Source organism: Gouania willdenowi, chromosome 9 (genome assembly GCF_900634775.1).
Source record: "Gouania willdenowi chromosome 9, fGouWil2.1, whole genome shotgun sequence".
Classification (NCBI taxonomy): Eukaryota; Metazoa; Chordata; class Actinopteri; order Blenniiformes; family Gobiesocidae; genus Gouania; species Gouania willdenowi.
Window position 1 is genome coordinate 10,137,034 of NC_041052.1, and position 14,760 is coordinate 10,151,793.

A 14,760-nucleotide genomic window follows, 5' to 3' on the forward strand; every position below is an offset into this window, starting at 1 on the left:
ATAAAACATACATTTTTTATACAAACATTGCTTTGAAATTGAATTTTCAATCTCAGCACGGCGAAAGTAGCAAAATTCACAGCGGAACTAGCAAAAATGCATTTTCCGGTGTCGCAGTCTGAGTTTTCCTCCGTACTGAGATTATAACCCTAACATAATCTAATAAACAAAACATGTGTCAGTTCACTTTGAAACCAAAAATAAACAAAAAGGAATTTTTTTTTTTTTTTTTTTCAGCAAAAAGGAATTTTTTCGGTAGTGCGCATGTGCGTGCATATACAATCTCAGTACGAGATAAACTCAGATCGTGACACCAAAACTCACCTGAAAGAGAAAGAAACGGCGTCACGCTGGGTGGGTGTGGTGGTGGAGGACCCAAATACAGAATAAGATGGAGATAGCAGGCATGCGTAGTGTTCATAAAACAAGTTCATGGTTATCATTAAACTAACAAAAACACAAATCTCCAAAAAAAAAAAAAAGGCACAAGGAAAAGTGGGAGCAGGGTACAAAAACACCGCAGCATATGAGGAGGGTAACATTGACAATGAACCAGCAGCCATTCTGAGTCCAAACACTAAATATTGAGGGAGGCTTGATTGGGAACGAGCCACACCAGGGTTTAAAACACCAAACAGACCCTGACAGCATTACGACTCTTTTTATGCCTGATTCGCTTAAAAATATCCAAATCAGAAAAGTTTTATTTGCCAAGTAGAGTTTTTGAACAATACAAGAATGTGACTTGAGGTGATAAAATAATAATATAAACTATTGACTGTGGCTATTTCTTGGGGGAAAAGGCATAGTAGGAATAATTGACGTTCCACAGTTCACAGATATTGTCAGCTCTGCTTTACTGACCACTGCATAGGCCTGTAATCATAATCAATAAGGGTCCTTGCTCTCTCTTATCCTTTCTTTCAATATTTATCAATAACATTCATCAATATTGACAGTCATTTGCTGTGTAAAGTTCAAATTCTGTGAACTAACAAATTGCACCTTTATCACAGGTATATTTGTCATACAATCAGAAAGAATAGAACCTGAAGGTAATGCACAATCATTCCCACAATCCATAAAATGAAAAACACTGAGGATCCTACAGAGCAAGCAGACATTACATGTACAGTAAGTGGTTGAATGTGTATTTATTGATGCTGTGGTTGTGTCATATCTTATCTTAGTCAGCTTCAAGGGTCTTCTTATTAACTTAAAATTTGTAAACGCTACATTTTTTTTTATTTTAAGACTGACTGGTAGATATTGTAATAAAATACATTCATCAGACATGCATGATACAATTGATGCTGTGAAGCAAGGTAACTTATGAGCAGATTTTGTGTTATTTGGTGACATTAGATCAGTTTTAGGCATTACAATAAACTTTGTGAGTTTAAATAAAGCCCTTTTACATTTGATTTGTCAGAATGTTCCTCCCAACCTCGCTGTGTGCTCTCCTGCTCTTCCTCTTTCGCTCATATTTCTTCATTTCCACTGAAAGTGTCATAATTTTTCCTAAAGCTTACAGTACAACTTATCTGTCCCACTTATATTAGGTTTTTTTTTTATTTGCTTCATCCCCAAAGTGAAATGAATTTTCTGTCATTCTTCTGACTTTGTTGGTATAAATGCGGAGGAAAGCCATTTTATAAAAACCGACCAAAGCTGCCCATAACCAATGATCTAGCTCTTTAAAAGAACACCATGTCTAAAATGTGATGATAATGGTGCTAAAATGACCATCTTCCACTCCTTCAACTGTCCCTCACATTGACCAGTCCATTTGCAGTTGACCCTGGACCTTCTGATTACAGGTAAAGCACTGAAGTGAATTACAATGACAATACTTAGAGAGACAATGGAAGGAAATGCTTTTTAGGTGCTCAATAATGTTTGGGTGGATGGTTTCATTGATTTTATGGAAACCTTCAATTGGCTGTTTTCTCTGTCTGTACCTCTCTCTCTAGTGAGTTACATCATTGGCCATGGATATTTACAGCTATAAGAGCAGAAAGCAAATAAGAACCAGACTGGGTAAAGAAAACCACGACACTACACGCACAAATAAGATAGAACAAGCACTGTTTGTTCAATCAAACCAAGCTTAAATAGTGAGGGAAGATAATGAGGAGATGCAGAAACTACGCAAACACAAAAAAGTCAAATTTCATAAAATCAGCCAATTTTGAACACAGCTAAATAATGATGAGAACTAGGGAAGCAATAAGTCAATAAGCTTTTGTGATTCACTTTGATTTATTGACGTATTATATCAAACTACCACCTATAAAAGAAAAGGGGGAGGAATTTTCATTAGGGGCACATTTGGGATGTTGAAAATCATGGAATTTAAAGGTCGCAGCAGTAGCTCACTTAATTTCCCATGTTAGCTGTGGTGTATGACCAGCATATCAGCAGGGCTGGATTCTTCCTCATATTTGTTTAACATGGGGTTGAACGATGAAGGTCTTTCCACTTCATTACCTATTTGTGGAATGGACAAATGGAAAGTTGATCACAGCCACCATGCACTGAGGTATGTGTTCTGTTGTAATACCTAATGTCCTTAATTGCCTTTTTAAAAAATGACATCAAAAAGTTTGTTCTCGGGTTGCCATGGATACGGTTGATGGGAACGGAGTGGACAGGAACAGTGCTGAAAATCATCAATGAAACTTGCATTACTAAAAAACTATAGCAGAACTAGAAAGCTAGGATTTTTCTGCTTTATTAAGCAATACACTCTTGATATTTCAGTGGGTAAAACTGATCCTGAAAACAATATGTTTAAAAGTATCGGGCCAGGAATTTTTCCCCATAGATCTGTAAGCCTGTTTTGTTTTTCTTTCTTTTGCTTAAGGAAATTAATCATGCCATCATGCTTGGACTGGGCAATATATCAAAACTCAAGATATATCGAAATCTCTATTTTGGCGATATAGAAAATTGCAATATCGCCTATATACATAAATATATATGAAAAGTGGGTGGGTTCAAACAAAATGTTCTCTGTCCTGAGTTATTTAACACATCTAGATGTAAATACCATAAAATAAAAGCTGGAATTCTGAACTTTTGTCTCATATTCATGTTTTGATCTGAAACCCAAATGTCTTCGGTATACAACAAAAACAAAGGAATTGACCTTGCAGTTAGAAATTCTTTTGGAGGGGATCGTATATATACCGTGTAGGGTTGAGTATCGGTTGGGTTTTATCCGATATCCGTGCCTACTCTGTATTTTTTAAATGGTTTCGGTGCTTAAACAGTGCTTAAACCGGTACTTTAAAAAAAAATTAAACCACATACACTTTGTCAAAATACAATATCCTTTTTATTTATTTTTTTTAAAGCTATCGGGAGCCATTGCAAAAGAGTCAAAGAGCCACATGTGGCTCCTGAACCACAGGTTGTAGAAACCCCTGAGCAAGCCAATCTGCTGCATTCCTGTGTAAATGCAAAACTGTGCCTTTTAAATCTGGCGTCACACGTTGAATGGCAACAGTGTTTGCAAAGAGGAAAGATTGACATCATCTGTGATGATGTGCACCACACTGGCAGCGCTGGGAGCGGGACTCACTTCAATTGGTCCGGGAGGTCGACACTGGCTGATGTTGTTGTTGTTGACATGCTTGGCTCCGGGTGCACGGTGCATTGTTCAGCTTTTAGCTAAACTCCATGTGGTCTTTTATCCTCTCGCTATCAGTTATGAGCAACAGGTGTGATGAATCTGCTGAGGCACTGACGTCATGATCAACAACCGGGGGGCGGCGGGGCACCGAAATGTTTGTTCTTATTCAGTCTGGTTACCGTTTACGCGGAACCGGTGCCATAATGGTACCGCGATACCCGGTAACACTATATATATATATATATAGATTTTATAGCATATTTAGTACTTTGAGCACATTTTCTTTTTAAATCGAGATATCATATATTGCAATTTTAAGCAAAAACATTGAGAGATAAGTTTTGGTCCACATTGTCCAGCCCTCGATGGGAGTGATTTTAGCCAAAGAAATTATTTTAAATGAAAATAAAATTTAAATTTGGAAAAAAAATTAAAGGTTTATGATGTAAAGGTAAAATGTTCCCATCATCCTGCATCTGTTACAAAATATTGAGATTTATATCATATATCGCCATTTTGAGAAATAATATCGAGATATGAGGTTTGGTCCATATTGTCCAGCCCTACTTCACAGTGACATCATCTCATCAGATTATATTCTATCGTATAAAAATGTTAGTGTGTGTGTGTGTGTGTGTGTGTGTGTGTGTGTGTGTGTGTGTGTGTGTGTGTGTGTGTGTGTGTGTGTGTGTGTGTGTGTGTGTGTGTGTGTGTGTGTGTGTGTGTGTGTGTGTCTTTACATAGTGTAATGATACTGTGAGTCTGTGGTTTCAGGTCCTATAGCATCACATCCTGTCTGAAAACTTCTTTTTCTCTGGGAGGAAATCTGGATCCCAGGCTGGGAGAACAACAGTTTACTGGGAGTCACGTACATGTGCATGTGGCACTGCTCTGGTTCTTGCTGTATCAAATTGGATTTGCCTATTTTCAACCTGTTTTTTTTTTTTATTTTATTTTTAAATGAATACTCTAATGTCTATTGGAGTTATTTGGATTCTTCCCAAAATGTGCTGGAAAAACTTTTCTTGGATCGTGTTTTTGCTTCTTTTGGACGGTTTTCCATGCGTGAGGTGCAAACCTTCATATTCCTAACAATCTCATCATCACTGCCTCCAATGTTTATACCATAGCTGGTAATTAACATAATCATGCATTCCTGTTTAATTTCGAGAAATAAAGGACAACACAAGGATCCGGATTGACACCCATAGAGGCACATTTTTTGGCACTTTCTGAATGCGTCTGTAATCACGGAGCTCGCGGAGCCTCGAGTACCTCAATTGGACCATCATGGAAAAAAGAGACAATCAAGCTCCTTTCTGTGTGAAGATCAGCTGCAGTTTGTGCACATTGTCTCTTATGAATAGACCCGATCTCCAATTGAGCCTCTTCACTTAGGAGATTTTTTCGATTTTCGATTATACTGCTATTGAAATTAGGACGTGCGCGGGTTTTACACTCTTAACTTGGTGGCTCGGTTGCTTCTTTTCTGATTGACAGCTGAAATTGACACTTGGGGTCTCCTCTTATCAAGCGAAGCATTTCAATCCACCCGCTAATTGCACGTATAGTGCCATCTTTTCTTTCTGATTGCCTGAGGATTCAGCCTCCCTTTACGCACAAGAAGAATGATCGATCACATATTTAGTTTTAGGTTTTTTTTTCTCTCCTACTAATTGCATCAAAATGTCTTTTGTTGCCAGGCTTTAAATGCAGCAGAAAGTGTTTTTTCCCTTGTTTTGGACCGGATGTAGTGTGGGTTGGGGCAGAGATGCGTAATGCGCTGCAGAGCATGAAGCTGCAGCTCCAGCTCCAGCTCCTCTCCAAATAGGCAGCGATCAAGACCCGAAAATGGTGAGTCACAAACATCTGTCTGAGACTTTTCATTAGAATAATCGCTATCAGAATCAATGGATTCCAAGTAGATACCTTGTCTTTTAAAGAGCCAAGTTTGATGAGGGGAAAGTCAGCGGTTCAGTTGAGTTTAGGGGTTTTAATCCGTGAGGTGCGTTAAGAAAATAAAGCTAATGTGGAGGTGTTGCATTGGCCTGCATTGAATTATAACACGTGGAGCAGACACGGGACACCAAATGTTCTCACATTTGTAATAAAATATTCCAAGGCAGGCAAATGTATTTGTACAGCGCATTTTATACACAATGTGCTTTACATGATCGAAAAGTGCAAGAGAAAATAGTTTAAAAATTAATGAGAACATTAAAGACATTAAAAATCAGCAGTAAAAACATTAAATTCACAACTTCAGTTGATCATTTATCTAGAACTGTTTTAATTGGTTTATCAGAAACCCCGAAATCTAAAGTTGATGTGTGTGTGTGTTTTTTTTTTTTTTTTTTTTTTACTTATATACATTAAATATATTCTATAAATTGTGTTATTTTGTATTTTAAAAAAAATTATATATATTTAAATTGTATTTGATTTATAGTCTAAGTCGGAGGTAAAGCAGGAGTCGGGGGAGTGCAGCCCATCGGAGGCCTCCTCCTGCCTGTGCTCTCCTCCTCCTGCGCACAGGAACCAGTGCGCCAACTGCGGCATGGACATCCAGGACCGGTACCTGCTCAAGGTCTCTATAACGGGCCTTTCCATTCATACATTCACACAATTTGATTTGATTTTATTGTTTTGTTCAAATTCCATTTTAATCTCGATCTGCACGTGATTGGTTTTTTATTTATTTTTCGTCTTTAGCCTAAAAACGTCCAAGTGTGTTTGTTCGTTCGTGCGTGTGTGTGTGTGTGTGTGTGTGTGTGTGTGTGTGTAATTAAAGATGCTGTATGGTCCGCCCACAGGTCAACAACCTAAACTGGCACCTGGGCTGTTTGCAGTGTTCTGTGTGCAGAGCGTCTCTGCGACAACACAGCAGCTGCTACGTGAAGAACAAGGAGATATTCTGCAAACTGGATTATTTCAGGTAGAGACGCTTTGCATCTGGAAAACAGCAACGATGCAATCAATGAGGATGGAAATATACGTTCATAACATATTTCATTAGATTTTTTTTATTTTTATATATTTTATTTTTTTTTTATTGTTTTTTAAGTGGACATATGTGAAATCCTTCAGTCGCAGCGAACCCCGATGGTGGATTTAATTTTTTGAGTTAAGAAAATCTTTTTGAAATTATTGACGCTATGACTTTTTTTTTTTTAATTCATTATTATTATTTATTTATTTTTACTCTTCCATTTTAATTATCATGTAAAACGGCTTGTTTATTTTTTTTTTTTTATTTACCAAAAAAAAAAAAAAAAGGAATGTGAAAGCGTTTGTTTTTCTTTGAAGGTAAATCTCACAGGCCTTTTGAAAAAAAAAAGAAAGAATACATATTTGTCAAATAACAATCTCATGTTTTATTAATTGTTATCGTTTTACAAATTTAATTAAAGATTGAATTTTTCCCTGGAAAAATATTACATGAAAATGGGGGAAGTTGTCTTTTTTTATTAGTCATCATACTTTAGGCACATTTCCCTCCCTTTTTCCTTTATACAAATAGGCCTATAAGCCAAGCTGCATGCCATCTAAATGCGCACCAATAATGTTTGTTTGTTTTTTTTTTCAAATTTGTTTCATATATGTTAATATAAAATGAACAATAGTAATTCGATCACTTCTATCACAATTTCTATATTGTGAAATTAATCTTAAATTGTATTATTTTTAAACCAAAATGTTCAAAGTATTTTTGATGATTACAAATAAAGATTTTTGTCATATGATAAATTTTAGCTCTATAACTATTTACATTCATCTTAGTCTTCATTCAAACCTTGTCATATATAATTCATTTTATAAATAAATGATGTATTTTCTCACACCAGTCAGCCAATGACAAAACAGTTTTTTAATGTCACTTTGCATGTCATATAACATTATGGTTTGACCAGTACATAAAAGGATTTAAGCACAACAGATGAGTTTGGACCTATTTCAAACTCGTCTGTATAAAAGTCACTTGTTGCTGGTTTTCCAATTGTTTCTGTGGGTTGTACAGACATGATAAAAGTGATTTAATATAAATCTACTGATTTTCTGAATATATTATAAGGACATTAAATTGAGGGCAATCACAATGTTCTGATGCATCAAAAGCCTGGATAGATACAGTTATATTATGGGCTCTGCTGCACTAATACAACATCTAATAATACTGTTCAGGTTCTCTTCTTGACCTTCGTCACTGCTTTATCTGGTCTTGTCCTTCACTTTAACAGTAGGTTTGGCACCAAGTGTGCCCAGTGTGGGCGGCAGGTGTTCGCCAGTGACTGGGTGAGGCGGGCGAGAGGCAGCGTGTACCACTTGGCCTGTTTCGCCTGTTTCTCCTGCAAGAGGCAGCTTTCAACTGGAGAGGAGTTTGGTTTGGTAGAGGGTAGAGTGCTCTGTAGGAACCACTACGACATCATGCTGGACAACCTCCACAGGGCTGCAGAGAACGGTAAATAACAGCTCATTTATGCGTATTTATTACACAGCAGCCACAAAAAATGTGATTATCTACAGTCTGCATGATCCGAGGGCCACATTATCAACAATTATTTCTGCAAATAATGACCAGTCTGAGCAAAAGGGTCTTGTGTGTTTTTGTTAAGGTTTTGGTAATTTTTCTGTAATTTCTAAAATACATTTTTGCTGTTTTGTGTGCTTTTGTTGTTGTTTGCTGTGGTTTTGGAGTCATTTTGTATATTTCTGTTATGATTTTGTGAATTTTGTACTCATTTTGTCTGTTTCTGTGTATTTCTCGTGTATTTTTGTTGCCCTTTTCTTTTGTTGTCATTTTGTTTGTTTTTGGAGTGAGAAATTAAATGTAAAATGATTGATACAGAGATAATTTAAAATCCCTTCGAACCCCTTCAATACATTGCCTTTGATCCTTTGATAGAGGTTCAATGTATGCATTAAATAGAAAGTACACTCCATGTGTAAAAGTAGTTTTCAGTTTTTTGGGGTTTTTTTGGCATGTGCAGCAGAATATTTTTCTGTGATCTTTCCTCCATGATATTGTTTATTATTGTTTAGGGTGGAGCCTAGAGTTAGCTTTGTAGTAAGGGTTACAACTTTAACTTATTACTAGACGATAATTGCTTTAAGTTATGGTTATCTTCATGAGTTGCGATCTTTTGTGTGATTGTTCATTCATCCACATATACAGGTATACATATTTTTTTTTAATGTAATGCGTTGCCATGAGTTACGTGGCTGAGGTCGCGCCTGCTATTCTGATGTGTTCATGTCTGGAAAACAACTTCTCGTCCAAATCATATAGAATTATATGATATTTGGTCCAGTGGATGCTTTATCTCTTCAACCATCACTATTAAGCATTTCTGCATCATTTTGTGACTTATATATAAAAAACTGGGTTGGAATCCAAAAAATATTTCCCTTGGTTGTTTCTTTTAACCCAAACATTTTTTCTTGAAGTTGCAGTAATTTGTCATTTATTGACATATATGTAAAACAAAATACTGTATATCACGATAGATAAGAGCATTGTTTTCTAACTGCATGACTTTTTTTTTATAGTAATGTAACAAAATTTGTAAGATCAGAGGTTTATTAATTATTTGAAAATGAGTTTTCACAAAGATACAATGACAATGGTGATAGTTAGCAATGTAATAAAGTCTACACAAATCGAAATAAAGTCCAAATGTCGAGATTAAAGTTGAAATTTTTAGAATAAATTTGTAATGTGATGTTGAGATCAAATTAAAAATGTCAAAAATAAACTGAGAAATACAATATTGTGATAAAACTCAAAGGTTTGCTATTAAAGTCAAATCTATAGAAGTGGCCTAGGCCCAATCCACCAGATTATAATCCAGAATAGGGCCCTAATCTGATTCTGTATCTCCTCAATAGCCACAGATGGACTGAATGCTCCACCTCTTCCAAACTTGACTGTTTTTTTTTCTGAACAGATGGAGTTTTTTGCAATATCTCGTCAAAGTCCTCAAAGAAATTACAACACCGTGTTTATGAGCAAAAAAAAGAAACAATCTCTTTGTTATTAAACCCAGCTTTGAAGTATAGTTTAAAGCATTCATTGAAAGATGGCCACGATCTGATGTTTGTTGTCATATGGTGAATTCTAAATGGTAGGTTTGACTTTAATAGCAGACATTATGACTGACATTATATTTCAACTTTTTTCTCAACATTTTGACTTTATTCTTGATTGGCCCAAAATTATTTTCTCCATCAAAATTGGCCCTAATCAGCTTCCGTACAGTTTGTAATATGTTGTTGTTGGATAGGAATTAGGAAATGTATTCATATTGTTATGATTGCTGTCTGTGTGTGTGTGTGTGTGTGTCCTAAGGAACGGGGCTTAGTCTGGAAGGAGCTCTGCCCTCTGATCAGGACTGTCAGCCCAAACCAGCCAAAAGAGCCAGAACGTCCTTTACTGCAGAGCAGCTGCAGGTACAGCCCCCGACTCTGATGTCTGTGTCTGTGTGTGTGTGTGTGTGTGGTGAGATGGAGCGGTTAAATAGGTTCTGATGTGTGTGTGTGTGTCCCTCACAGGTGATGCAGAGTCAGTTCGCTCAAGACAACAACCCAGATGCTCAGACGTTACAGAAATTGGCAGAAATGACAGGACTGAGTAGACGAGTTATCCAGGTGGGAAGTTTCTTCATTATGGCTTCTTTAGCACAAATTGAGCACATGTAAATGCTGGATTTATAGAGTTGTATTGGTTTGGAATGTTTGCAGTTTGGGTTGTAAGAGTTTCTCTGCTTTTTTTTTTTGACATAATTGTAGTCAATTTTAATTTTTAATTCCATTATTTATTTATTTCAGGCAATTTAATACAAATCTTTCATAGCATGTGTACACGTATTTCCATTTGTAGCCTACATAGCTAATATGCATGATACAGTATACTGTATATTAACATAAATACTGTAGATAAACATAAATACACTGCTCGAAAGGGAGTTTGATGAAGTAGCACTTATTATCTCCCATCCCCATTTTTCATTCAGTTTTCAAAACTTATGTTCCTGACATTTTCATCATTACGTACATCGCTCTTGCATAACTCTATACTTTTTCAATTAATAAAAAGCTTTCTCGGCATGACAAACATGCTTACATTGCCAAAACAAGTGTGACACAGTGTAACAAGTGTAACCATACACAAACAAAAGACAATAAAGTCTTTTTCAGACAATTATAAAAGCCCATGTCAAGTATCAATACATGTAACATGTCAGTACAGCTCTTGTATAATAGCATTATGAATAATAATCCACCACAATAAACAAAGGTTCAAATAATCAAATACATAACTAAGGATGCTTTAAAGTATTAGTATGAACAATAACAATAACTGCGTCTGGAAGTCTGAAGCAGATTTAAAGATTGAAGCCAAACCTGGAGGAGATTAACTATTTTGAATTATAATAAAATTACATATGATGTATTGTGTTAAAAACTGCAAAACCTAAAGCAGTGATTCAGACATTCTTAGAAGGTTTAGTTTCTGTTCTACAAATCACTGCTCAAATCCTACTCTGGATTAGACAAAAGTCCAAAAATATTCACTCACAGGGAGACAAACTGATCAATGTTTATTGAGTGCATCATTTCTGTCCCTGCTCACACTTCTCATCCACTCTCTACAGGTTTGGTTTCAGAACTGCCGTGCGCGACATAAAAAGCAGCCCCAGAGCGGCTTTGCTCAGAGTGCGTCACTGTGCAGGATGCCTCCGTCTCTGCCTGATGACATCCATCACTATTCCCCATTCAGCAGCACAGACAGACCACACCTGCTGGCTCTGCACGGATACCTAGACAGTGAGTGAAGAGACTTTTCTATCAACTTCTGCAGCTTTGCTGTATATTTCCAGAACTGAAAGTAATAGATTACAAGTACTCACGTTACTGTAATTGAGTTGCTTTTATGGGTAGTTGTACTTAAGTACGTTTTAAAAGAAGTAAATTCATTTGTTACATTTTCTACACCCAACCGTTACTGAGAACCTTATTGTTTTTAGTTAAAATGATCAACAGACATTGTGAAACTACAAAAAAAAAAATGAAATGACCAGACAACAATCAAATGCATCACATCATAACCGAACAACCAGATTAAACGTAATGTATCGTGCCAAAACAGCATTAGATGGAGGTTATTTTCCCTAGTCGTAGAGTTCATAAATGTATCTATACTTAAAGCCTGAGAATTTATTTTATTTTGCATTGAATTTATTCGTGTTATTTTATTTAAATAAAAAAATAATTGTACATCTTGACAAACCTTTTATTTTATACAGATGCCTTCGTGGAAAATAAGTTAAGTTGCAATTGTGTAAGATTTGGTCTCTTCCTTTTTAAGTTTATACAAAGTTTTAATTTCAGCGAGTTCATTTTGTCGTCTTTTTTTTTTTTTTTAAATAATATGTTAAGGTTTCATTTATATAACATTTTCCCTGGCAATTTACTTTGATCTCCTGACACGTTTCAAACTGTCAGTCCTCCTCAGAGGCATCTACTGATTGCTTTGATGTGTCCTTACGAGTTCTTTTCTCAGAAAAACATCAAAACATCTACAACTTGCATCGTGGCAAGATTTATTACCAAAAAAAAAAAAAACATGGAGGGGGGTGAAAGTGACTAGTAACTTTTACTTTGAGTACTATTTAATTGAGCTACTTTACTTTTACTTGAGTATTTCGTGTATGACTTATTGTACTGTATTTGAGTAGAATTTATCAGTGCTCTTTACACCAATGTATATTTCCAACACATCAATATTCCTCAGCTTATTTCCAATATATGTTTTTTGATTATCTTTTCTGCATCTTAATTATTTGTTGATTCTTTTTTTTTTCTTGTGGTAATTTCAGTCATGAATAACATTATTTGATAATTTACTTGTGCAGTAAAATGAAATATAGTGAGCATAGATATTGTCTGTAAGTATTAAGTTAGAGGTTTTATCCTGAGCTTATTTCATACAGCTAAACTTTTTTCTGCAAACTGACCTCGAGTGTGTTTATCCCCCAGTTTTTTCAACCTCTAAAGCAGGGGTGTCAAACATATTTCAGTTCAAGGGCCAAATACGGACCAGTTTGATCTCAAGTGGGGTGCACATTTTAGGCGAAAAAACAAGCAATTTCAACATTATTCTGCCCTACAAATATATGTAAAGTAATGGAAGTTACAGACAATATCCAATCTTTAAATTTCCTTGAGTTTGTGACCAATTTTTATTCAATTTGGGAAACAATTTTTTGAATATTTTTAAATAAAATTGCAAGATTTTGAAAAATATTTCTTTTTCAACAAGTGGCGATTCAAAATGACTGTCATCATGTGATAAAATTGTGGGAAAATATTGTGGGTATTCCTTAAATGTATGTTTTTGGAAGGGCTGAGATATCTACAACTGAGTGAATTGTTACTTTTACACAATTATTCATGTTTTATGGAATTTCGACTTTATCGTGCGGACCAAATTTGATGCTCTAAAGCAGGGGTGGGCAACGCCAGTCCTCGAAGGACTGATTCCTGAGACTTTTAGACGTGCTCCTATTCCAACACCCCTGAATCAAAAGAATGGCTCGTTATCATGGTTCTGCAGCGCTTGATGAAGCAGGGAGACATCTAAAAGTCTCAGGAATCAGGCCCTCGAGGACGAGGGTTCCCCACCCCTTAAAGGGCCGGATTTGGCCCCCGGGCCTTGAATTTGACACGTGTGCTCTAAAGCATAAAACGTGAGTCAACGTTAATTTTACAAAGCAGGAATGACAAACAATACACACTAAAATCCAAATTAAATATGGTTTTGTTTTCAATTTGGGGAAAATGTATGTGTTTCATCAGATTTAACATATTCCAAATATTTGAGATAATTACTGAAGGTTTTAACAAGTTAAGCTGTAAAATCACAAGTAATCAAAATGGTAAATGTTTGATGATGCAGTAAAAGATGCTTGGCTTTTGATATTTTTTTTGACTTTAATCAGTTGCTCTTGTTTTTTTTTTGTCCTGTGGTGCAGCTCATCACTTCTCCGTCCTCGCCCCTTCAGGCCACCTGACACACCCGTCCATCACTTTGCCACAGCTTCCCATCAGTCGCTGATCTGCGGTGCAATCTTTTCTATCATCACCAGCTTGATGATGTTGCAAAGAGAACTTTTTTTTTTTTTTTTTTTTTAGGACTTCCTGTCAGCTCCATTTGGAGCGTCTGATCTAAGCCTGTTTCCAATCAGTGGGATTCCTTGTTGTGAAGCTGCTGATTTGACTCATGGTGGAACTGAGCTTTCTGAAAACACAGGACTTCTGTTTTATTTTGCCTTTTTTTTTTTTTTTCTTCGCTACACAGCAGACGACCCACTTTTCTATTCCTTTTTTTTCTCACCAGGACATCTAACATTGCATAAGGTTGTGATTCATCCCATTTTTGGTCAAAACATTTTACTTGTTTCTTCAGATTTTAGAAACAGAAGCTGTTATTTTCCAGAAAAAACCTCAACATTTGTACGTGTTTGTTCGGTGGTCGGCTCGATTGCAGCTTGATTGTTGTTTGTTTTTGTAATGATGTAAAAAAAAAAAAAAAATCTTATTTATTCTGAGAAACAGGAGAAAAAAAAATACACTTTTAACAAGCACTTTTAAATGTGTCCTGAAATGAAATTCAGTGAATGTACATTATGAGTACTGCTATGGTTTGATTAAATACTATCAGATCTGTTATGGAAATTATAGTGTTTGAAAAATGATTAGTGTGTGTGTGTGTGTGCGCGTGATATTGAGAACGATATCCTGTGATATTCCTGTGTCTCTCCTCTAATCTACATTACTCACCCAACAGGGAACACAATCAATCCTACTGTGAGAATGCTCTCAGAGTGCGTGTCCATCGATCGGCTCTTAAGAGCTCTTTTAAAGCACATTGTTCACAGCTGTTACATTGATTGACAACACTTAAGGCTGCTGCTGGGACGGAAACCTGCACAATTGATACCAGCATAAAGGATTTTGTTCAAATCGGACTTTTTATGAAGTGGGTTGATGTGAAGAGTTTATTATAGCACTATAACATAATGGGGGGGAAGATACTTAGAGATGATATAATTGGAATGTCTAAA

General features: G+C 36.0%; 1 protein-coding gene across 2 annotated transcripts; it reads left to right on the plus strand.

Annotated features, from left to right (window-relative positions):
• The first annotated feature begins 4,431 nt into the window (after positions 1-4,431).
• On the plus strand, positions 4,432-13,820 carry lhx6b (LIM homeobox 6b). Of its 2 annotated transcripts, none has more exons than XM_028457595.1 (8): positions 4,432-5,491; positions 6,087-6,224; positions 6,451-6,572; positions 7,879-8,096; positions 9,984-10,084; positions 10,187-10,282; positions 11,290-11,461; positions 13,669-13,820. In XM_028457595.1, the coding sequence occupies exons 1-8, from the start codon at positions 5,489-5,491 to the stop codon at positions 13,749-13,751; spliced, it is 933 nt and encodes a 310-aa protein (XP_028313396.1). In that variant the 5' UTR covers positions 4,432-5,488; the 3' UTR covers positions 13,752-13,820. The 2 variants fall into 2 exon arrangements, with proteins under 2 accessions (XP_028313396.1, XP_028313395.1); XM_028457594.1 differs by having other exon boundaries at positions 4,433-5,491; positions 7,876-8,096.
• The last annotated feature ends 940 nt before the right edge of the window (positions 13,821-14,760 follow it).